The 24,910-nt window shown below is 39.0% G+C and overlaps 1 protein-coding gene across 4 annotated transcripts in view; it reads right to left on the bottom strand.

Moving 5' to 3' along the window:
* Positions 1-8,557: 8,557 nt before the first annotated feature.
* pik3r2 (phosphoinositide-3-kinase, regulatory subunit 2 (beta)) overlaps positions 8,558-24,910 on the bottom strand; it is a 33,046-nt gene continuing 16,693 nt past the window's right edge. For all 4 annotated transcript variants that reach the window (XM_031281049.2, XM_031281051.2, XM_036004915.1 and 1 more), the window contains 14 exons: positions 19,469-19,561; positions 18,374-18,448; positions 17,422-17,574; positions 15,739-15,949; positions 15,445-15,530; positions 15,070-15,172; positions 14,766-14,864; positions 14,395-14,575; positions 14,102-14,221; positions 12,940-13,082; positions 12,587-12,763; positions 12,338-12,409; positions 12,010-12,180; positions 8,558-11,070 (listed from right to left, as the gene is read on the bottom strand). In XM_031281049.2, coding sequence (XP_031136909.1) covers positions 10,863-11,070; positions 12,010-12,180; positions 12,338-12,409; positions 12,587-12,763; positions 12,940-13,082; positions 14,102-14,221; positions 14,395-14,575; positions 14,766-14,864; positions 15,070-15,172; positions 15,445-15,530; positions 15,739-15,949; positions 17,422-17,574; positions 18,374-18,448; positions 19,469-19,561 — 1,892 coding nt within the window. In that variant the 3' untranslated portion in view covers positions 8,558-10,862. The remainder of the gene's footprint in view (positions 11,071-12,009; positions 12,181-12,337; positions 12,410-12,586; positions 12,764-12,939; positions 13,083-14,101; positions 14,222-14,394; positions 14,576-14,765; positions 14,865-15,069; positions 15,173-15,444; positions 15,531-15,738; positions 15,950-17,421; positions 17,575-18,373; positions 18,449-19,468; positions 19,562-24,910) is intronic.

Below are 24,910 nucleotides of genomic sequence, written 5' to 3'. Positions count from 1 at the left end.
ATGTATTTTATTATTTAACATATATGAGTTGAACAATATACCCAGTTTAAAGATAATGTTGTTTTTAGTTTTAAAAATAATGATTACAAATTATATGAACCTCAAAACATTTATTTAATTCAAAAAAGCTGTAAACTGTGTGTGTGTGTGTGTGTGTGTGTGTGTGTGAGAGAGTGTGTGAGTGTGAGAGAGATAGAGAGACTGAATGTAGTGTCATAGTGTCTTTGTACATGAAACATCAAAATGCATGGAATGCCCCAGCTTATCAATCATGTTGTGTGCATTAGACATTAAAATGCTACCATCATAAACTGTTAAAAACACAAGTGTAACATCATAACCATAATCACATAGGCTACTTTAAAACAGGCTAGACATAACTAGCGTGTTACATAAACAGCAACAGTAAAAAACAGTTATAAAATATTATGTTCATCAACTTTAACCACAATAACCTTGTGGGAGTGTGGGCCGCTCTTTAGCAAAAATCCAAAACAGATAACCATATCATATACAACCTGTATATGGAATGTTTGAGTTAATGTGTGTCAAATGGACTCAACTCATTGCAATTTTCTAACCTATCAAATGACTGGAGCATTTACTTATCAACTATCTGGCAAATTTCCTGCCAGGCAGTAGCATTGATTTGAACATGGCGTTTAGTAACTGGCGTAGGCTCAGGGATGAGACCACAAACGTTGTCTGGTTCGTACCAGATTACGTCATCACGCATCGGCCAGAAAAACCGATTACTGCCTATTAGAAAAGCTTTGATCTATCTCTCCTCACTTTCTTCCTACCCCTGGATGTAGATCTTTCCACTATGGGGGGAGTGTCTGGGGGGGTGTTTGGTGGCGTAGTGGCCAACACAGCGTTTGCAGTGGCTATACATTGTCGCCGGTTTCGCTGATTGATCTTCCACTGTTTTCTTTTTCTTTCCTTCTCCTTACTGGAGGCCTCTAAGATTGATTTAACTATTCCTCTTTCTTTTTTCTTGCGATATCTTTCTCTGTCCTTTTCTAGTTTCTCTTGATATTTAACAGGATCGGCTTTTATTCTGTCCCTGTATTCTTGTGACTTCTTGGCCATCGACTTCGGCATCTTAAATATAAATATAGATAAATAAAAATAAATATAGAGTGTACTGGAATGGTGATATATAAAGTTCTCAGTCCAAAAGCACAAATATGTCAGAAGAACATGCAAATAGCGCACAAAAATGGCATATATATCATGTCCAAAGCTACGCCTGTAATTTCTCAGAGGTGGAAATGACATTTTAGCAGTTTTTCTGCAATATTAGCACACCCTCATGTCAGGCTTAGCTAGTTTTGGACTTAGCATGTTGTTTACTCGTAATAAACATAAATACATTATTTTCATATTTGTTGTACATAATTCAACCGAACTACAGCCAAGGTGGAAATGACGCTGAATAAAAATACTCTGTATAAAAGCTTGAGTTACCTTGATTTATTTTCTTGTGCTGAAGAGCACATGTGCCTGAAGTTTCATCTTCAACTAACACTTTTTTTCACAATTATTTCCATGGTTACCAAGTAAATAAAATATTTAAGGTGGATCTATTAAGGTGGATTTTGTTGAGGGAGGTGGAAATGACGGAAAACCTGGGGACAGACTTATTTTATTCCAAAAATAGTTTAAAATTGTGATATGCATATGGAATTTCGATGGTATGATATTATTTTATTTGTCCTTAAGACAAACATGTTAAAAAATATTTTTAAATTGATCCTTTAATATAATTTTTTAACATTCAAAGCGGGCCAGTCTGGGTTGGGGACAAGCATAAAACTGAAAAATCTGCTAATAAACAGCCTTGCAAAAGCATTTTTAAAAGAAAACAGGGGCAATATTTGGTGGTAATTAGGATGTTGGAGCATGAACTTCATAATGACAATGTATTGTGCATTTGTTTGTTTATTTATTTACAAAAAAAAGGCCAAGGACACAAAAGTGCCTGTAGTTGGAGAATCACCCATATATATAATGGACCAACCCAACAGATCCCGTTGCTCTGGACGGAGACCAGTGAAGGATATTAGAAGCACTTTTCCGGTGATGTCTGAGCGTTACTGCGCAGCCTCCAACTGAGAGAGACGACGTAGATGTGACGTGAGCAACCTGTCTGAAAGTTGTAAGTCTTCTAGCTGTGCCAAGAGAAATCTCAATCAACGCGAGGTACAAGGTAATGGAGTCTTTTATACATTGTCGTGTTTCTTTAGAAATAAACAATGGACAAATAGAGTCTTTAAACTCTATTTGGCTTGGTAGCATCAAAATGGCACCATAGGAGCTACGCGGTCCGAGGTTAAGCTTACTCCTTTGGTCTACCCCAGTTCATGCGAATGCAAATGTAAAATTTCAAGCCAATAGGAATACTTGGAATTGATGGTGGTGGTAAATATTCATGAAAAAGGACAAGTTTGTGAACGGGCAACACAGATTTTGATAATGAACAACTAAACACGCTACACACTGGACCTTTAAAGACCTCAGTATCAACAGTGTTCATTAGAGTTGCTTTCTAGGGAAGAAGTTCCTATGAAAGTGTTCAGTTCAAATTGAGAAAGTGATTTTTCTTAAAGATGTTGTGTGAAGGTTTCTTGTAGTGTTTCTCACCACAATGCATTGTGTGTATCCTTGAAGCCTGGCAAACGTTTTGAATGCAGTCCATTCCTCATAAAACGTTTGCAAGATCACTTTTAAAAATGTCAAATCCTGCAAGTTTTTTTTATTTTTTATTTTTATCTGTGTTGACTTGCTGTCTTCTTCACTGCCTTTGTAGGTGCATTGCTGTTTGGCCATTTTTGTTAGCAGAGCGTGCACACGTCATTGTGTGGGTGCATAATACAAACAAAATGGAGACCCACTTCCAAAAACATTGCTCCATAGCACTACAAGTGGTCAAACACTCCACATGGTGCCTTTAATTTGGGCGAACCAAACCAAACTGAACAAATAGTCTGGCATTTTGAGAACGGCACTATAAATGACAAGTGCTACAAATGAGCGATGTCATCATGTTTAAGTCCAGCAAAGTCTGCCAGAGTATAGCTAGGACGTGAATATATGAGTACAGTATGTGGAAGTGTAATAAGTTGAGGATTGGCTCATCTTTATGAAGCAAAGAACAAAAAGAACACAAAATTCTGACAGCAGCGAAGGTCATTTTATATATATTTTATTGTCTTTTAAAATCATTGCATCAGCCTAAAGAAAGAACCGTACAGATGAAAGAGTACCTGTCTGAGGACAAACACAACTCTGAAGCAAGCTGTACACGAGAGAGAAAGAAAGAAATGTCGCATCTGAATTAAGACAGACCAACAGAGGGAGGATAACACAATAGAAGAGAAGAATAACCATTTCGTGCATAGGGGTTGGGCACACGTCAACCAATAGGTCTCTACTGGCTGAAACAACAGTGCTCCCTCTGAGTTCAATTGCACTTTGGTGTAGAGTAGCTTTATCTGACTGCCCCGTTCATTTCCATTCACTGTTTTTGAAAGAAAGAATAGACCACATCATTGATAACTATGCATTAAGAACCGTGTATCTGCTGCTTCTGAGGCAGTGACACATTAGGCAACTTGTCGGGCAACATGGTAAAGCAAAGCAGACAAGACGTTGCCTTGTTATGAGTGTAAAAAATGTGGATATGTATGTTTGAAATTGTTGCTGCTCTGTAATGTTGCCCAGGCCATTGCTTGTTCAGAGTTGGGTCTTGAATATGAACTACTGTACACCAGAGAAAAGCACTAACATTCACATCAGAATAATCCAACAATTGGCACGCTTTCAGGTCCAACTGAAAGCAGACTGAGCAGTGATGGTGTGAGAAGATTGAATACAGGCAGAAAAAGGGGAAATGAAAGTGCAGTTGTTAACGTCATTTGATATGGAAATCACACAAGCTGAGACTATAGTGGGTACATTTTGGTCTTAGAAATTAGTTAACCATTTTCATTTGAGTATCATTTGTTTTGTAGTGCAAAAATCAAGAATATGACAGCTCTTGATAGTAATTCCTGAATTTCCAAACTCTGTTTATGTACTAAAACTGTACTCAAGCAAGTTCACCAAGTGGCGTGTTTTTACTGCTATTCACAACATGTGGGTATCGCCCCATATCAATTCTTTTAACTGAGTCCTTACCAGAGAAACAGCCGGCAGAGTCGTGCTGAAATCTACCGTCCTGTACATATTCTAAACAGCAAAAAATGCAACAGCGTCTCAAGTTAGGATTCAGTCCTGCATATACAAGGCTCAGTGTAAGGTGAAGTAGTCAGCAGGTAAAGAATGACAAAGACTGATGAATAACTATGTATTATGAAAACATGAATCTTGTCGAGTTATTATTTTGAAGTTGAGGGAGCACTGTTCTCATAAGTCAGAAAAAAAAAAAAGAAAAAAAAAAGAGTAACGAACCGAAACAACAAAAAACAGTCATAAAATGTTCAAGTTTAAAACGACAGAGGAAATAAAAGAAATATAAATCAATCTATCACAGCCACTTTGAGGGACAGACAGATTGATTCTCAAACGCATATTTACTATTTGGTTAATTACATATTGTAAACATTTGTATTTTCTTTTTTTTCTTTTTTCTGTATGGAGGAAAACAAAATTCAAGCTAGCTTATTTTTTCTTTATAGGCTCTGTAAGGTTATCATTAACAGATATGAACAAACCAAAAATAAAATAAACAAAAAAAAAAACAAAAAAAACAACAACACTTGGACAGACAAATCTATCAGCTTTTTTAAAAAGCCAAATAAAAAAAAATATATACTCAGGCACCATAAAAGAACACTTTCCATGTACAAAGATCTGCGTAAAGGAGTGATCTCGAACTGTTCAATCATGTACCAGGTTAAGGGAGCACGCTGACTTATTGAGACTTCAGCTTATTCTCCGTATCCCCCAGAGTTAGATAAGTCCATACATACCCTTCTCATCGTGCGTGTTGTAATTCTGTCTGACGCACCCACTAACCGTATACATACTGGGAACTATATTCTCAGAAAGGCGAAGCACTGCTACTCTCTGCTCCTCATCACAATAGCAGAAGTAGCAGTGCTTTTACTATAAATATAGTTCCCAGTATGTATACGGTTAGAAGATGGCCTTGTCTCATGTGACCTTGTTATTTGGGGTGGCGATGGCGCAGTGGATATGACACATGCCTTTGGTGTGGGAGACCTGGGTTCGATTCCCACTGCAATACATCAACCAATGTGTTCCTGAGCAAGACACTTAATCCCTAGTTGCTCCAGAGGCGTGCAACCTCTGACATATATAGCAATTGTAAGTCGCTTTGGATAAAAGCGTCAGCTAAATGACATGTAATGTAATTTGTACATGCTGTGACTATACAAATCACAACATGTAAATAGGAAAATGTTGGCATTATTTTGTCACTTATTGGGAGCAGTAGGCTAGTTGGAGCCGGTTACCTCCAGGATCTGTGCTAAGCTAGGCTAACGGTGGGTGCCTCTGACAGAGTTACAACACGCACGGAAATGAGAAGGGTATGTATGGACTTATCTAACTCTGGGGGATACGGTGAATGAGCTAAAGTCCCAATAAGTGGGCGTGTTCCTTTAACAGGTTTGACTTTTACCTTCAGCGACCACAGAGATCTACCAAAGGACGATACAGTGGTAAAGATGGTTCACTCTGTTACAGCATCAGGGTCCAATCTGTGGTGGATCTCTGTGGCTGCATCCTACTGTAAGTTTTGTGGTGGAACTTTAACACTCTGTCTACTCACAAAAAAACAGAATCTTCCAAATGACAAAAACTCGCGTTCAAGAAAACAAAAATCCTCTCTAATATTTAATCAAATGCAAAGCAGCCAAGACTGCGTTTAACATATAGACTCAGCTCTGTACATATTAACACATGTACATGAGCTCGCTTCTTCCTCTGAACGCACCTGATAATCATGCTTAATAGATTACATGTATGTCGTTAAACTGTAAAGTTGGTTGCTGATCAGGATGAAGCTCACTGCAGCTGATAGTAAAAATGCTTGCGTTTTAATAACTGCTCAATACGAAGCACCCGCAGAAGTCTAAAGATCACGGTCACATCAAAGCCTCTTTCTGATTTGTTTTCAAGCACAATCCAAATCAGAATGACATCATTCAAAAATATAGATATCTAAAGTATATATATATTTCAAAATATTTATTCTCTAGTATGTCTCTCATTCTTCAAACCATAATAGACACCAAATATATGTGTTTCTTTGTAGTCAGTGAAAGATGTGCTTTGTGTGTGAGGCCATTTTAATTAGTATCATTTACAGTGTACCAAAGCCGCTGAAAAAATATTGAATTCCTTGAATGATAATTTGTCATATAGAAAAATGTTTTTCAAGAAGCTCCGACACAAATGCATATCTACTAGATGAGCAGGATGAAAGCTTTGCATTTCAGAGCAACTTCTACCAAAAGTGGGATAAAAGTCTCAACTCGAAGTCAATGCGCAATAAAGTCTTCATCTTCTGCCCGTTTCAATGCCCGACCAGGTTTCATTGCCACTAAAGTTGCATTGCTTCTAACTGTTGAACAGCTGTGCTTAACATGACATATATGGCAGATCAATGTGTTTCCCTGCACTGCAAAAATGTTCATCCTAACAAGTGATGCAGGAAGCTATTCAGCTCTACATTTCTATTTTTCCTTTAAGCAACTCAAATACATTGATCAAATCGCTTACATGGAAGAAGAACCAGCTGGTTCATGAACTTCTTTGAAACAAGCCCGCCTGTTTGTGGGATAAACTGCAACCCATTAGCATGGTTTTCCCAGACATGTTTGTAAATGGTTGGTTTACCAAAGTTTTGACTTGATGTACACCTACCTAGCAGTATCTAGCCATGCATTTAGGTTCACTTTCAATAAAATAATCAACAGAAATATGTCTTCCCAGAAACAATGTTTTGGTTACTCTGGATAATCCAAAGACTTCACTGTGAACAGTTTTCTTAGGGACTATTTCTTCAGTAGAAAGTAGTTCCAAGGAAAATTAAAAAGATGGACATCTCAAAAGCTGCATGTTTAGATATCACTAGTAGTTAAGTGTGGGATTTGGGTGAACTGACCCTTTAGGAAAACCAATGTTATTGGTCTTGTTAAGTTGGACAATTTTCCTGTGTGGACACTAATTGCATAATGAGCCAGCAGCTCTCCTTAAAGTTGATTTGAAAAGTATTACAGTTTATACAGTCCATATAGTAAAACTAGCTCTATAATGAAAACATTGCAATCAGCCAAAAAGCATCAGAATTACTGTACATGACAGCTGTTGAGCGCCAAAATACCAAAAGCATATACTGTACACTGTATATCATAAAGAAAACTGTCAATCACTCCTGATATACTGTATGGAAAGCCCTAAAACTATCAACTAAAAACACTATTGACAACTGAGCTTCACCACTGTCTGTGAGTTTATGGTTGTTGGGCGTTGACACACGAGTGTGTGGAACAGAAAAAAAAAAAAGTGCAGTCACAAAAGTGTTGGTCCAACAAACTGGATAATGGATGTGTCAGCAGTGGTGGATGACTCAACCAGATTGCCTGTTCGCAAAGGAACTGACTCGTAATATAAAACACTGAGAAATGCTGCATGCATTAACTTGAGAGCTTATCAAATGAGCTTCAAACAACTGGGCTGGGCCACGGATGTGTACGGTTCACATTTCTATCTTATCTGAGATTTCTCAAAAATATACCAGACAAATAAAAAAAAAATAAAAACACACCAAAGAAATCTAGCTTTGGTGCACAGTGAGAGAGAGCACCAAGCTACTGTACAGCCCCCACCATAGACATAAGGAATATACAACAACTATAGATGTAACAACAAAAGAGGCACAACTAAAATCTAGAATGTGCTCAGATTTGCTCAAGCTGACTGACACACACACACACACACACACACACACACACACACACACACACACACACACACACACACACACACACTTGCCAGATACCATTTAGTCTTTGATAAATGGCAAATGTGTGAACCACGGGGCACAGCAAATGGTGGTGGTGGCGGCACCATCTTGCGATGCTCCAATGACAACGAGGAGAATACGAGCTCATCACAATGACTAAAGGCACTTCTAATCTTTCTCGCTCACATGTGTTTAGCCCTCTAATCAGAAGCACCGCCGTTTCCCATTGATTCATCCTGACTGAAATCAAAATGATGTCTTGATTCAAACTTTTCAGGCCGAGTTAGGTTAATCATTTGAAAATGCGACTGGTCTGTTTGGAAAAATGTCGCTACCTGAAAATTGTGAATCAACATTTCAAAAACAGAAATGGTACTATGCGGAAAAAGCATTGTGTTTGTCGGAAGCTTAGGTCTTCGGATGAAACATACATAATTGACTTTCATGACCAGAAGAGTAGGTGAATATCTCACTTCAATTTATATCCCTCTCCAACAAAAATTAAAACAAATCCAAAATGCCAAATGTGCAACCTTTAAAAACAGTGCATTTTTTTTAATTCTAAAACTTTTTGTTGCCAACAACGTGTGACTCTTCTATGCCTTTCTACAAAAATATTTTTTTTTCTCTATTTGGCAATCTGAGTCTACTATATGTTAGAAATTTTAGAGATTTTTTATATTCATTCATTCTCTCAAGAAATCAACTATGTAAATCAAATTTAAAAGCGGCATCACGTGACACCTTTCATTTTTATCGACCACACAACCATTACTGAATAACCCTGCCTCTACACAAACAGACTGTGCTTTGAAGGTGACATAGAACAACGATGGTACAATCTTTACCTCAAGCCAAATGGACATGAGGGAAATGGGAGAAAGTCACTGCCACAGCACAGAACAGAGGGAGGGGACTGACCTCAGAACACTGTCTGTAAATCTAAAAACTTATTATCCACATATGTTGTGCATAGTACTACCACACATCATACTGTATTCGCAGTACAAAAAGTACAATTATCAACCACTGGTGCCAAGTGAAACAAGAAAAACAACAATCCAAATGAAGGACTCCATGCATACTGCACTAGATAATCTCTCAGACCACAGAGCCCATGCTAAATGGCAAACGGCCTGGTTCTTTTTTTTTTTTCCTCTTTCTTGCTACATGAAAAGACATCCTTCATTTGGCTCACATTAGCTGGGTACTGTGCTTCCTTAAACAGAATCTAAGAGCATAGCAAATATTCTGAAAACATAAAGAAACACAGTGATGAAACTGTGTAGTCACATACACTGACTGCATGTGTCTGAAATATACTGTACATGAGTTATATTACTGCTTTCTTTTTTTTGTACATCAAATGTTCTACAGCTCTGAGTCAAGCTTGGGATGAAATGAATAGTTGAAAGCGTTGAAGCGTGAAAGGGGGAAGGAAGTACCGCAAGTAAATCTGCATTAAAAAAAAAAACAATAAACATCTGCAAAGACATTGTACCGCTAAAACAGTCTAATCTAACTAGAGACAAGGCAAATACAGTACCGAAGTTACAATAATCACATAGATTGATGCTCTGCAAGTGTCCTTAGCATAGAGAAACAAGACACATAAGAGGAGCACTAACAGTTATGCCCTAAGTCAATGGCTACAGATGCTACAGTATCAAATAGGATGAAAAAAAGAAGGAAGAAGTTTGAAACTAAGAGACGTTTGATGCTGGAGTCTTTCCACAATTTCCATTTAGAAGGAAACCTGAATCATGTGGAACTGCATTTATCAATGTACCTCTCCATCTAGTGTATTGTGATTAAAATTATATATTCACAATACACCAAATATGTACCATGCATTTTTTATCCTGCAGTACAGTATTTACTCTATGTTGTACCTCGTCAATTCAAAAGGAGGCCCACTGAGAGAGAGAGAGAGCAACAAGCCAAAGCAGTTGGAAATAAAGATCATTTCATAAAAAATATACCTATATGTGTGTATGTTTTTTTAAAGCTTTGTCTATGTCGACAGCCATTCATTCTCTCCTTCCTTCTTTCAACCTCGATGTGCCCCCCCTCTAGTGACACAGGCTTGTGGTCATTCAAAGCTATTACTATGGCACTTAAGCAAGCTTTAAATTTAATCAATCTTTTCAAAACCCATAAAAACCTCAACCCCAGCAATTTCTTTCCCTCCCACGCCCCTCTCGGCTTCAGTGACTACACCCTGTGGTCCACGGTTTTTCAGCCGCCTTTAGGTGTGAAGCGAGCAGCCTGGTTCAGCCAAGCCAGTCCTTTCAGTGGATGACAGCTCAGGCTTTTGTCTACAGAGGGATTGCAGGCAGTCTGGGGATAACAGATCGGGCCTTTGTCTATGGACAGTTATCACGTTTTCAGGCAAAAAACAAAAGTGCCTCCTGTAAATCTTCCCATCATCCCTCCATCTGGTTTCTTTCCTCTTCTCCACGATCTTCAAAACCACATTTTGTTTGCTTTATTTTCTTGTGAATTTCTCACAGTTTTTTTCTCCATAACTGACACTGTACAGTCAGGGCTGGCTAATGCATCACTCTCCTCAAGTTAAAACTCACTGCGTTAGCCAGGCTAACTGTACAGTGCTTCAATAACGGTAGTTGTGTGTTTACTTTGAAGCCATGCTGGAAGCAAGGAGTGCTCTTTTCTGGACTGGGGTTGGTGCAGGAAATTAGCACCAAAATGTATGAATTTCAAATCATGGCTGTTGAGTCTATTTCTCTTTGCCACTCAAACAAGAACAAGCATTGTTCAAAGGATTGTTTTTTTTTCAATGCATATGAGTAAAAATTCAGTTTCGCCACCCTGGTTGGCGTGTACACTGATGGTGGATAATTCATCTGGGGTGCTGGTTTTGGTTCTGAGAACGGGCCAGGACTGGGTAGGCCAGATTTACATTTAGCTGGTCATTGTGTTGGACCAAGGAGACGTTTTTGTAGTGGAGCACCAGGTCTTTGAGGGACGAGTACAGATTGTAGGGCTCAGCGAATCCATAACCTGTGGCCGTCTTGTAGATGACGCAGTGCTTGGTGTCCCCCTCCACACTGGAAAGAAAGACAGAGATCATTGTTACACAGTTGCTCCACATTGGCTTAGGTAAAATGTTGTCAATTTATACATTACTTTTTCATAGCAGGCGTTTTGGCTTTTCTTGGAGGAAATTTGATAACATTAAAAATGAATGCATTCCATTCAGCTGATCTAGTTCCAGGGTCCTAGTATTGTGCATGCTTGCTCACAGGCCTGGCTTACTGGGACACTTGATGGAGCCCTCGATGCAATTTGGCTTTGCCTGCTATGCCGAGTCAAAATGTCTGCCGTGAAAAAGGTCTATTAATAATTGTAACTGCGTGGGAATTAATGTGAGAACTTGCAATCACGTCACCACTCGTTTAATGCAATGTGTCTTGAAGCTCCTACTTTTAATTTCCCATTTTGACTTTTCTGCTCGCTTGCAAACCCACTCTCAAACGTTGAGGTGTTAGTGCCTCAGGGTGGTGAGAAACTATGCAGTGGACCTATCATAGCTAGAAGATTACAGTGACAATGAATATTATAGTGTCTGGATTAGGGCTGTGAATCAATCAAAATATTTACAGTAATTATGATTAATCACATTTAAACTTAAAAGGTGTATTTGTCAAGTATTTAATACTCTTCATGCAAATGTGTGTATAGTTATTATTGGAAACCAATTAACAAGACAAAACAATTACCGGGAAAATCTATTGAAATCCGACATATTTAAAACTCTCCAGTCATAATGTATAGGGGCTTCATGATCAATTATAACAGAACCTGCATTAATGCGTCAAAAAAATTTGTGGCGTGTAACAAATTTGGGTTAAGGTGGACAGCCCGAGTTTGGATTGTTAGGACATATCATGCTATTAAACTAACAATTTCTACATTTGGTCAGTTATTTAAGTGGATAAATAAATAAATTATCATACTAAAACATAAAAAATAATAACAAAACGTACACTACAGAACAGGCGTAGGAGCCCTTCTGTGATTGGCTCTCACGGATGAGGAAGGTCCCGTCACATTTGCCTCTCAGCATTTCCTCAGCCTGGGTGCGTTTGATGTCACCCACATACCAGGTACACTCGTCATGGTGGGGTGAACCCTCATCCTCCTCCAGTGAGTAGGAACTGGAGAAAGAAATAAAGCAGCAGATACTCAATCACAGGTCATATAACGACTAAAACATTGAGCTCCAGCCACTCCCTAAATTACAGGTGGAGATACTGCAGCACCCAGTCATCACAGCACAAGTTGCTGAGCTGTTACTTCATCTCAAAGACTTACTCATCAGCATCATTCTTTATGCCCAACCATTCATTAATCTTCTTCTGCCTTGTCCCCTTCTGTGTCAGCCATCTGCAAAGCCAGAACACCACAGATTTGATGCTGACAGTTTACCAATCATTCGCAAGATATGAAGTTAATAGGTGAGTATTTAAATTTGTATGTGAATGTGTTTGGGTGCGTGAATGCCTATATTTGCAACATTGTTTTGTACTTCCGACACAAAGTAAATCTTTAATTCATTCTTACATTAGGTACTGGTCTCTGATTTTGCGGAGCTGCATGAGATCTGGCTTGAGGCTGTTCATCTTCTTGTCGATCTCTCTGTTATCAGAGACCTGCTGTCTCAGGTCCGTCTCTAACTTACGCTTGCTGTCGTGGATCTCCTTCACACGAGACTTCAAACGCTCCGAGTTGCTCTGGATCCTGATTTGAGAGATTGGCTATGAAGGTGTGCAAATGCTAAATAAAGAATTGTGACAAAATCCTATTCCAAATTAGCACATTGGTTCAACTTTATGGTTTAGTAAAACAAGTTGTATTCATCCGTTGCATTGCACCCGGATTATCAAGAATCGGCATGCACATTAAGATGAATTTACTTTTGAATCTCTTTTTCGTTGCCCTCGCGTTGGAATCGCTCCAAAGACTCCCTGCTGTAGCGCTCCTGAGTCTCACACTGCTCCTCGAAGATCTTGATGGTCTCATTGAAGGCCTCAATGGCTGTGCGTTTCATCTGCAGCTCCTGTTTGAAATAGTAACAGAGAAACAGACTGTGACTTTCCATTTTATGATTTATTGTGTTAGTCATTTATTCCTTCGCTGCTGCTATCACACATATCTGGTCTTCTAACTGCTTATGTTAAAACTCAGGTTGAGACACTCTACTGTTACTAGTGTAATATAAAAGGTAACACAGAGGCGGGTGAATGCATGCTGAATCAGTGACTTCTTTGAGGTCACTTCTTAAAACACATTTTAATAGACTTGCTTTTATGTGATGCTGTCTTTTTATACTTTTTATCCTTTTGCCTTTTTTCTGTTCATCGCCACTTACTGACTCTCTTCCTATAACTTGCTATTTCCACTTATCTTCTATCACTAAAACTCTTTATTTTTCTCCTTCCTGTCCTTTAAAGCTGCCCAATCTTTTGTTGCATGTGTAGTTATGTGTATTGATGTGCTGTGTATATTTATATTTATATTTATTTTGTTTATGCTTTTGTTTCTTCTGTTAAAGCACTTTGTAAGCTGTTGTTTTTAAAGGTTCTATACAAATAAAGTTATTATTATTATTATTATAATATTATTAGTATGCTGTCTTACTCTAATAAGATAAGTTTCTTACACATTGCATATATACCCAGCACTTATCTATATCTTTGTTAGTTCTACTGGAGTTCTGCACACATTCATAATGTAATCTAATCTTTTTACCTAATGGGTTTTGAATATATCCTCATAAAAAACTGTTGCATTGTTATGTAACTCAAATTAACTATATTCTCATTTACATTTTAATTTTCTATTATGGCTATAACCAGATTTCTAAAGTAGAATAACTATTGTTTTGTTGTCTGGATATACTGTATCGGTTATCAAGACATAAATGATGTAAATGATGTAAGTAATGATTATATTTTGTGCAGTATATGAAAAATACAAACAGGAGACAAAGTATGATTTATCATACTGTTGTGTGTATGTGTGTGTGTGCGTGTGTGTGTGTGTGTGTGTGTGTGTGTGTGTTTGTTGAACTCATACCTGTGAGGTGCGTGTGTATTCCTCGTACAGAGAGTCGTACTCGCGGCTCTTCTCCTGGTACTGCTCGTGATAGACCTTCAGCTGCTCTCCCACCTCCTCTATACTGTTCTCCTTCACTAACTGAGCCGTGCAAAATGCAGATGAGAGAAACATCAGCGCTTTGATCATCGAAACAATGAAACACAATTCAATTGTTATTCATAAAAAAAATGAGATCAAGGATTTTTAAATCAAAAGAAGGCTTGCAGAGGGATTTTGCTTGTAGTTGAATTTGTTGATACAAAGTCACCAACCTGTTGGTATTTAGAGACAGGGTACAGAAGCCTGGTGTCCAGTTTGGCGTTGTATTGGGCCAGGGACTCATGGCGGTAGTGATTGATGAGCTCCACTACAGACAGGAAGGTAAGAGGCTCAGAGAAGCCATACCTCCCGTCTCGGTGGTAAACCTTTATAAGCTTGTTGTTCCCCCCTTTCCTGCAGGGGGAGACAAGAGCCAAATGAGAAAAAAAGAAAATAACAGGACATATGGCTGCACATGTTGATTGAATATTAACTTTCAGCAAAAGTCTATTTTTTCTTATTGAATGCCACATTTTTTTTTATTTCTATAGTAATTATTCAATTGCGGTTCTAACTGGTGTGGGGGACAGTAGTGTTTCTGTACCTGAGGGTGAGAGTGTACTCGCCCTCCAGTTTACTAGAGGCATCTCGGACCAGGAAGGTGCCATCTGGAGTGTCTCGCAGCTTCTCATTCACCTCCTCTCTGCAAATACCATGACATGCAGTACATAATTCAAGAACACTAACCCTGATCAGCTGCACCCTAACAGCTAAATAATAACATAATTTCCACGATCATAAATAGGTCAAATGAGGAACATCGATTTCTGGAAGCTGTTTTGTGTATATTCAAACAAAGTATTACCGCTGATCAAAATCAGTAAGAGTAATCTATTTTGGTAATTTACCTGGAGATTTCTCCCCAGTACCACTCAGCATCATTCAGCAGGCTGCTTGTGTCTGTCATGGCTGATGGTGCCATTTTCGACTTGACTGGCTTTGCTGGAAGAACTGGAAACAGACACACACATAGACACACAAATATCAACATGAAAAGCATGTTATACTAATGGCATGGATCCCAACAGTCACTTAACACATCTGCTAAAAATGTACCTACACGTATCAAGTTGTCTGTAAGAAACTTTTTAAAAATACGACAGAAATATCTTATATTGTATTAAAGCTAATATAATCATCATTTTACTGCACATAAATAAACATTTCTTTATGCTGAATTATAACGTAAATTATATACGTAGCCTTACTAAAGAATAACATACCTGGAGGAGTGAGGTCCTGCTCTGTAGTTCTCTCTATCAGCAGCCTCTCCACCACAAGGGCAGGGAACTCCTCATCCACTGACAACCTGAAAATCAATCAATCGATCAAAAGCAAGTTTAAAAATACATAGCTGAGACTCCCAATCTGACAAATTTGATCAATTCAGACTCTGGATTTGCATATGAAGTTTAGTAGCATAATGTTTCACAGAACTGACAAATCCAAGTTTCTTTCTCAACTGTACAGGGTTTTTTTCTCTGTACAGTAGAAGATAGCAATCAACCAAAACTAACCAAGGGGTGGAGGGGCCTGTCCGTATCAACAGTGGTCCAAAGATCTTTCCCAATGTGTGTGTGTCCAGGCCATGACTGGCCTGCGCCTGGGTGACTTTGGCCAGGTGTGTGAGGAGGTACTGCAGGGTGAGACGGTGATGGAGAGGGACGGAGGTGGAGTTCTCCAGGACCAGGCTTACCTCTCTGTCATGGCTTCCAGCAGCTGCACCATCTGGAAAAAGTATTCAAATAACTATGAAGATGATCTAGACATAAAACTATTGTCACAATTCTATCAGGTTTTATCACATATGGAGAATCTCAGGAGAGTCAAGATATTTAACAAAGAATATGCTGCTAGATTAGGTTTTCGTACATACTGTTTAGCTTGCATTTGAGACATCCCGACTCCCACTTTTATCTCCATCAAGTCTTAGGTCTAGTATATTTCTGAAATTAAATCAGAGTCCCTTGTGCAGAGGAGAATCAGCTGAAGAATTGCTAGCATGCCTCAGTGAGCTCATCCTCTACCGATGTTTGGCTCTATTCTATCAACGCTGACATGCAACTGACCTCGATCAGCTGCATATAAGGCTCAGTTTGGGTCTTGTGCAATTCTTTTACTTAAATTACAGTTAGGGAAGCAATGAATGGTGCCTTTCTAACGACACAAGCACATAGCTCATTTTTTGGGCTCATGCTATTCTATTACACCGCACAAAATCTCATTTTTGTCTACCATACATAAAATCTGAATCTTAATAAATCATTTTTCTACTAATGAGTCCAAAAAATATTTTCTTAAAACAAGCAAAAAAAATACCAAGAGCATGAGATTATTTCGCCTGTTTCAAGTACAGGTCGACTTCTAGAATTAAGTGTTATTTTCACAATACTAGATCTAAAGCAGTCAAAAACCAATAAAGATGTAAGACAATATAACTTTAGTTGATCTTTTCAAGAATATACTGGTGGCTTTGCATGTTTAAGCCCAATAACTGCAAATTGCTTAGCATTACCGTAGACTATTTTCCAGAGCATACCATGGGTTTTTAGATTGATAAATGCATATTTTCCAGGCGCCACTGGTTTCAGTTCATGGTAGAAATGTATGAACATCAACTTGCAGTCGGTTTGAGTTTTTTGCAAAAGCAAAAGTAATGTTATGGTCATATGGTAATGTAGTTAGGAGTCTTAAAAGCAGTTCCTCACTGGTGTGTGTGATTTTCCAACAATACAGATTATCAGTTCAATACTTTATGGCAGCTGACTATTTTCAGAACAGCTCCATCTCTTAACTGCAATACCGTGCGACAATAATGTAACTTTGACAATTAATTATTCAACAAACAAAAAAAACAAAGAAAGAGAAGGAAGAAGAACGAAACGGCAAAATGTTCCCTCTGATGAACTGCCTATTTATATCAAGCAATTTTAAGGTAAGCTGAACCAGCATGAACTGCAATCCCCCTGGAAAGTAGCAACAGTTCATGTAAAAAAATAACGGTGTGCTTTGGAAAAGCACACGGCAGTAATGTACAGAGTCTGTGATTTGTATCAGCTAAAACCTCAGCTAATGTCCCATTAACAAACCCTTACCATACAGAGATACATAGAAGATGACACCCTTTCCTAATTAGAAAGATGGGTGTTTAGGCAATAAAAATGTCAACTTAAAGCATTTCCTCATGAGATGAGACCCACCTGCTGACTGCTGTAGGACCTGCTGCTGCAGTGTGAGAGCAGTTTGAAGGTGAGCGTAGATACAGGCAGGGATGACGGGGGACGGGAGGTCTCTCAGGTAGTTCAGGACACACTCCGACAGGTACCCCACATCTTTCTGACACATCTCACTCTCTGGAGCCCAAAGAAATACAAAGCTATTTAGCTTCTTTTTTTACACACTTTCACTTTCACACACATTTTCACAGTTGAATCATCGCAGTGACGGGAAAATGTGGTTATGAAACAGTTATCTTAAATAGAATTGCTTGGTTTCTCCCAATAATTCATAATAAAAAGCCTATTTTCGAATAGATTCGCTAAATATTTTTTTTGAATTTATGAACACTTCTCTGTTTAAATCAGCAGGGGGAGGCACACAGAAACAGCTGTTTGTGGCTTGCAGCTTTCTCTCTCTCTCTCGCTCGCTCTCAGTCACAAATGAGAATATATATCAATGAGCAAAAAAATGAGTCGACTATAGGCAAGGCTTGACCAATCAGATTTGACTATGTAAATTCTTAGCCAGGAACACCTCTACACCAAACTCAATCAACCAGAAAGAAACCTGAATCTGAACGCTCCATTCTGTTGTGGGTTGTATTCTCCCCCAATTTATATGAGGCAGGTGAGATGTACTGTACATGGCCAACAGTAGATGGCCACTTTCACTGATTTAAAATATGTTTAGTAACCTTATGACACACGAAGAGCATTGCTGAAAAACAGTGTGCATGCTTAGAAAACATTCCGTATTAGTATGTAATGTGTATATATATATATATATATATATATATATATATATATATAAATAATATATAATACTGGTTTTTAAAGATGATAGTGAAATTAATATTTGACAGTTTAAACAATACAATAACAAATAGTAATTTAAAAAGTAATAAGTGCACATTTCTGACTCAGACTTACTCACCAGAGCTCAGGCTGTACACTGGGCTGTCTGAACCTGAGGAAACAGTTGGCCTGTACAATATCTTGCAGTCCAAACCTGAGAAAGACAAAAAAAAAAAACAGTTGAATACATTTTCGCACAACTGAGCTAACAAAAAATGTAGTCAAGTACATAAAACAGAACCCAGTTAAGTGGTGCAAAGTAGAAAAGAGAAGGGGAATTAAAGGTAGCAATAGTACTTAATAGTACAATTATCCATAAAATGAAATGCACATGCGAGCCGAGCCCTCACTGCAGCCAGAAGCTCACTCTAATGTAGGGGATGACTCTACGGCTGCCTGACTTGGACTTTATAATCTACTGCGATGTAAAAGACATGGAAGCCAATGGTATGAGACACTCAATACAGACATTGTATTACCGGCTGGACAATGTCATTTTATAAGCAACAAGTTGTACGTGACAAAGCACATGGACAGATATTTGTTTTGGAAATACTCCGCACAAACTTTCAGCTGTGTGTTGTTTTCATTCCAGTCTCACATCCAACAACAGAGAGAAGGTGATCAATCAGTTGGGGGAGAGTTGGTCCTTGAAATGCTTTTGCACAAGCAATATTTACAAGAACAGAGTCAATGCATGTTTGTTCTTTTCTAGGTGTGTGTGTGTGTGTGTGTGTGTGTGTGTGTGTGTGTGTGTGTGTGTGTGTGTGTGAGACAGACTAAAAAAGGAATGACAGAAAAAAGACTCAAAACTGTGAATGGAGTCCCACTGAGCGCTATTTGTTAATACCATAGTGTGAATCAAACCCACTGCGCAGGACTCTCAGTGAGGCCAATGAGAACTGTTCTGACTTAAACCACATTCGCAACTTTAGTGTAGGAAATCTATATCAAGTCACTGACCAACTGAGGGTTACTGTGAGTGCGCGTGAATGTGTGTGCACTTCTACCTATCTGTGTGACTGCCTGACTGGATCCACATGTATATGTCTACACTTGTGCAAAGGCTGGCATGAGAGCAAGAGGCAGATGGCGGGAGGGAGACAGTTGAACGGAGACGAAAAGACGGAGAGGCGAGACAGACGAAAATGTTGGCCGATTGACATGGATATACCTCTCTTCTCTATGGCTTGGATCAGGCTGGCAAGGGCTGGAGGAGCAGTCTCTGGCGGTGTGAACTGCTCGCTCAGGTCCGGCACAGAAACAGCTGAAACAACAACACAAATCACTGTTACACTTCTGGCACAAAGCCTCTGAAAGACCATGGGGGTGCTGCAGCCCGGACAAGGGCACAGTTAACTAGGAGCAGTTGGATACAGAGCTTGTATAATGTTGTGAGCATATATAAAATCTGTGAGAAACACAATAAAATATGATGAGGTGGATTTTAGTATCCATTTCGCATGAAGCACACCTGTTTTGCAAAAAAGCACAGCAGCAGTTAGTCCTCTGAATTGCATTTGTTCAGAAAGTATTAAAAAAAAAAAAGAACCTAAAACACAGAGAACACTTGAAGCTTGTGATGCATCTTACTGTGGTAGTTTGTAGTCTGGTAGTCTAGCTGATGCGATATATGATAAGAAAACCAGAACAATTTAGTAAACGTACAAAAGAATGAAAAGAGGCTTTATTCAGAGGAGCGTAAATAAAAAAGTCCAAAAAAAAGAGAGAAAAAACAGACTGCTGATGGCGAGCAAAAACTTTATCTACTTTACAACTCCCCATAGACCAAATCAAACATCTTTTCACTCCGAGAGAAAGAGAAAAGGAGAAAGCAAGAGGGAAAAAAGAGAGATCCCATTTCCCTCCCTCCCCTCCCTCTCCTTTTTTCCCTTTTCTTCTCTCCCCTCTCGCTTTCTCTCCTCCCCTCCGCTCCGTCCTGCTCGGTGTTTCGCCTTAGCTCTTTGCGTGAGTGGAGCACAATAAAGGATTTAATCAAAACTCCTGAACAAGCAAAAGCCCTGTGGCAGTGTGCCAGGCCCGACCCGGCCTGGCCCGGACAGGCAGGCAGTGCCTCCTATTCGGCCCCAAAGCAGGGCTGTGAGCTGGGGGATGAGGGGAGGAGGTATGGGTGAGGAGTGGGGGTAACGCTGGGAGCAGGGAGGGCCTGGCCTGGCCGGGGCTTGGCAGTAGACTCCTGTTCCTGGCACGGCTCGGCTAAACCACTGCTGATTATTAATTTGGGGAGTTCAGACAAGAAACACAGCGTCAGCACATTCCGTTCCCCTCTCTCTCTCTCTCTCTCTCTCTCTCTGGTTCTTGTTCTCAGTTTCTCTGGATGTCTCGCTCCCTTTCTCTCCCTCTCTCTGTCCTTTGCTCTCTTGCATTCTTACTCTCGCTGGACATTCTCTCTTGCTCCTTCTCTTTTTTACTCCCATTTGGTCTCTTTTACCTAAGTTTTAATTCGATCTCTCTTTTTCTTTTTTTCCTTTTTGTTTCTCTGTGTCTCTCTCTCTCCTGTCTCCATGCCTTCTGGTTAAACATGGAAACTTTGCCTGGCAGTGTCTCCAGCTCTCTAGCGAGCACACAGACAGTTCTCGGCCTCTTCTTTATCCCTGTTGGCCATTTTGGCTGGTTGTGCCCTTCCCCCCTCTTCTCTCATCACAGAGTGTCCCTCTTCGTGTGCAGTACAATTTTTTTTACATACATGTTAGAAAAAAAATTACAAACCCAAACTAAACATCAAATAACGTCCTGTCATTGCCTTCCAAAACAACTCATATGAACAATTTCTGATCTGGCTCCCCTATTGACAAGGCAACATAGTGTAGTGTATTACAAAACCCCTTTATGACTGTTACAAAAACAGATTTGTAGGTATAAAAACGACTTAGGGACAGACTGTGCTCCTGGTTAAAACAAAGTAACGATGAAAACGGGATGTACACAGCAGTTTTTTTCCCCCTTTTCAGTCTCCTCCCTGACATGGTTTTCAGACCAAAAACAGCATGGAGTTAAAACAACGCAAGTGAGCGTGTTTGTGGGGGCATATGAAGATGAAATACAATCCAGTAAGTCCAGTAAGAGTAAGGGATCCATGAGTTTAAAGGCTTTTCAGACACCACGGTAATGAAAAACGATTTGTATTACAATATGATCATGGTAACAATAATTTCATCTTCCATCTAATATATATATATATATATATATATATATATATATATATATAATATGGATATATAATATATATTATATATATCCATACCTATAGTAACCCATTCACGTTACAGAGTAATCTGCCACAGATGTGAGCTTGCACGTTATTGATTGGTGCGTTGACGTATGATATTGCAAAAGTTGAAAAGGTTAGCACGGTTCAACTTTTTTGCCAGGCAACCCTGTATATTTTCCGCTGTAGCCCTACGTGTCTGCAACCCCGTCTTGCCAACACAGATGTCTCATTGAAATTAATGAGGTGGCTGTGTTTTTTTACGCAGTGCTAATGTAAGTCTGAACGCAGCCTAAGAGGTTTTGCGGCTCTATAACAATGTCACGCAACCTCTGCCTTCGCTCCTGACAGACAAGACTCAGAATTTACACTGCCACTAGAAGTCTCCGTCAGGTAAACATTAGTAATGGATAATGTAGAGGGAGCCGGGGGCGGTGGGCAAATAATGTAATCAGTGTATGCCCAAACACCATGTAACACCAGTAACACCGACTACCGTAGCAAGCATACTTTGGACCAATTAATTCTTCATATTGCTTAATTCCATTCCTTCATTTAATTAAAACCTTATTGTCAGAATAATTGAACACTGTCTAAATAAGACTGGATTGTCATAATTACAGATGCAGCAAAATGCAATTGCTATTGCTTTATGAATTATTCAGTACAAGAGAGCAAAAGCCAATCTTCATGGAGCTCTTATGCACTTGGGTTTAGGCAGGATGCAAGCAATAAAAAGGTGGAAATCAAATAAAACCGGGAATTAAGTACAAATATAGGCTATAAAACCGCAAAATGAATGCTGTCCAACAGTTTGGTAGGGGAGTAGGAAGAAAACATTGATTGCCACATTTTCCCCAAGAGGAAGGAACTTTCTCACTTCTACATGCAAACAAATATAAACACTTTATTTCACTGTATATTTCTCTTGACTTGAACAAAATGTAACTTTCTTTTGTGCAAAGAAGTGGGGTTTTTTTTCTTGCCAAAAACAGCTGAAGCCCTGCAGTCTTCTCAGGGTTTTGGAAAGGTATAGAAAAGGAGTGAAAGGCAGAGAGAGAGAGAGAGAGAGAGAGAGAGAGAGAGAGAGAGAGAGAGAGAGAGAGAGAGAGAGAGAGAGAGAGAGAGACAGTAACAGCAACTTGTTAGTCAATTAGAACCACTTCCTTGGCAGACTGCACACACTGGGAGACAGGCTTATGACTTGACATGCCCTGAGACATAGCCAATGGGAGAAACAGATAAGAAAGAGGGAGAGAGAGGGAGAGATATAGAGAAAAAAGCATGACAGAGTGTGGTTTGGCACTCTTGCACTTAAACAAGTAAGCCTCGGTGCATTTAACGGCGTATAAGTCTAGTTTATGTATGCATTCATTGTAAGAGATTCCTACAGGCTAGATCTCATGACTGTGTTTGCAGGTTTTCTTCAAATATGCTTTGATAAAGACAAACAAAAACATTCAACAACATCTGTGTTGACGAAAAAAAACCATCGACACATGAAGCTGGAACCGCGATGGTCGGATGAATGTTGCAGATCTTGTCTTTGTGTTTTTGCGCCGAGTCGCTCGCTCAACCCAAGGCTAGCGGCAGACAGGCAAAAGTAGACTGGATGAAGCAACGCTGTGTGAAGTAAAATATTTGCTCTGTATCTTCTGCATCAGTATGCTTATGCAATACGTAGCTGGCTCTGCTGCATTCTCCCTCTCAGAGGTCTGTCAGAAACTGGAGCTTCTCCAAATGCAGAGATAAAGTACAAATTCATTCACAGGATTTCACTGCTCAAATTAAACCTGGAATTTCCGCACTTTAAGTCCAACACTCCCAACACTTTGGATTTGTGCTGATTTTTGTGTGAATGTCTTTTTGAATTGTATTGAAATTGGAGTATGCAGTTCAACTACCACTACAACAAAATATTATTTGTTATTAGGGGTGAGAATCTTAAGGCACCTCATGATCCAATTTGAATCCCAGGGCTAAAATGATTATAACGATTATAAAATGATTATCGATGCATTTTGATGCATCAAAATGTTGTTTTTTCTCTCACTCTATCACTACTTGCTACTTGTAAAACATAGCATATTTGTAATAATCTATAATTAAAATAAACATGAATTTATTTTCACTATCTTTATTAATACGATAGTAGTAGAAACTTGCTTCTAGAAGAAACAAGAAAAGAAACAGTAGGTTGAATTGAGAAAAGAAAGAAATGGTCAGATTGTATCCATCTGTGGTTGCTAGCGCCCAGCCATCCTCACCAAAACTCAAGAGGTAGCCTAGCTTAGAACGTAAACACGACGCCCATTCAATTTATTCAGCCCAGTGTCGTTCCTTACGGCGTTGGCATTCGGCCCGTTTTTTTTTGGTTTGTTTTTTAACTGTTACAGGAGATCATAAAGTCAAGAATTGGGTTTTAAATTTCTGATTATTAGATTCTCTGCATCGAGACATAACCTTTTTAAGTAAGAATGGCAATATATCTAAGAATAACATTTTCCCCACCCCTATTTGTTATGTGGTTAGATTTCACTCTTTTTTATTTGACATAACACTTTCTCTTTCACATTTTAGGCAATTGATGATAAAAACAAAATCAAGCCCGGAGAGCCACAGCTACAAGTTACCGCCGAAAAATGTATTAGATTTTTTTACTGTGCCATAACCAAAGTGATCATGATAAAGGGTAGTTAAAAAAAAAATGAATAAAATGTGAATGTTAGGGTATGTAAAATAATAAGATGAGTTTTTTTTACATTCCCAGAGAACCAAATTCACAGGTTTTGTGGTAGGCATGGTTAAGAAGTGCAGTCGGCTTGATAAATCCATTTACGTTTTATCCTGCATTAAGATCAAGATTGTCAAACTAAGCAAAGGTGAATGAGTAAACTTTGATGCCCAACAACTAATTTAGACTGCAGATTTTTTTCCTTCTATTCCAGCGTAATTGAATACCCCAAAGAGGGCTAACACTCTTGGTTTCTATAAGCTGTAGAAACACAAGCTCTACATGTTCAGTGTACCCAAATCACTGGATGCTGGATCCTTATCAAACACCTGTTGGGTATTAAAGACTAACTTAAATATGTCAATTTCCACTAACACTTTTTTTCTACTTTTTATTTGCATTATTTCATCAGATGTAACTAACTTCCAAAGGGTTTACCATCCTCCAAATGCACTAATTTAAGGCTACATTTAAAGTAAACACCTTCATCAAAAAAACACGTCAGTTACTCAAAGCATGTGTTTCTTACGTACAGTGGTGACAACGCCAGTTGGTGTCTGGCTCATGGATGGTGTGTAGCAGTGTGTATGTTGCTGGTCAGGTTTCACTGCTACATGTCCTCACTGCATCCCAACTATGTAGACGGGCAATAC

This window comes from Sander lucioperca, chromosome 9, assembly GCF_008315115.2.
Source record: "Sander lucioperca isolate FBNREF2018 chromosome 9, SLUC_FBN_1.2, whole genome shotgun sequence".
NCBI lineage: Eukaryota > Metazoa > Chordata > Actinopteri > Perciformes > Percidae > Sander > Sander lucioperca.
This window is presented reverse-complemented; position numbering and strand designations above follow the sequence as displayed.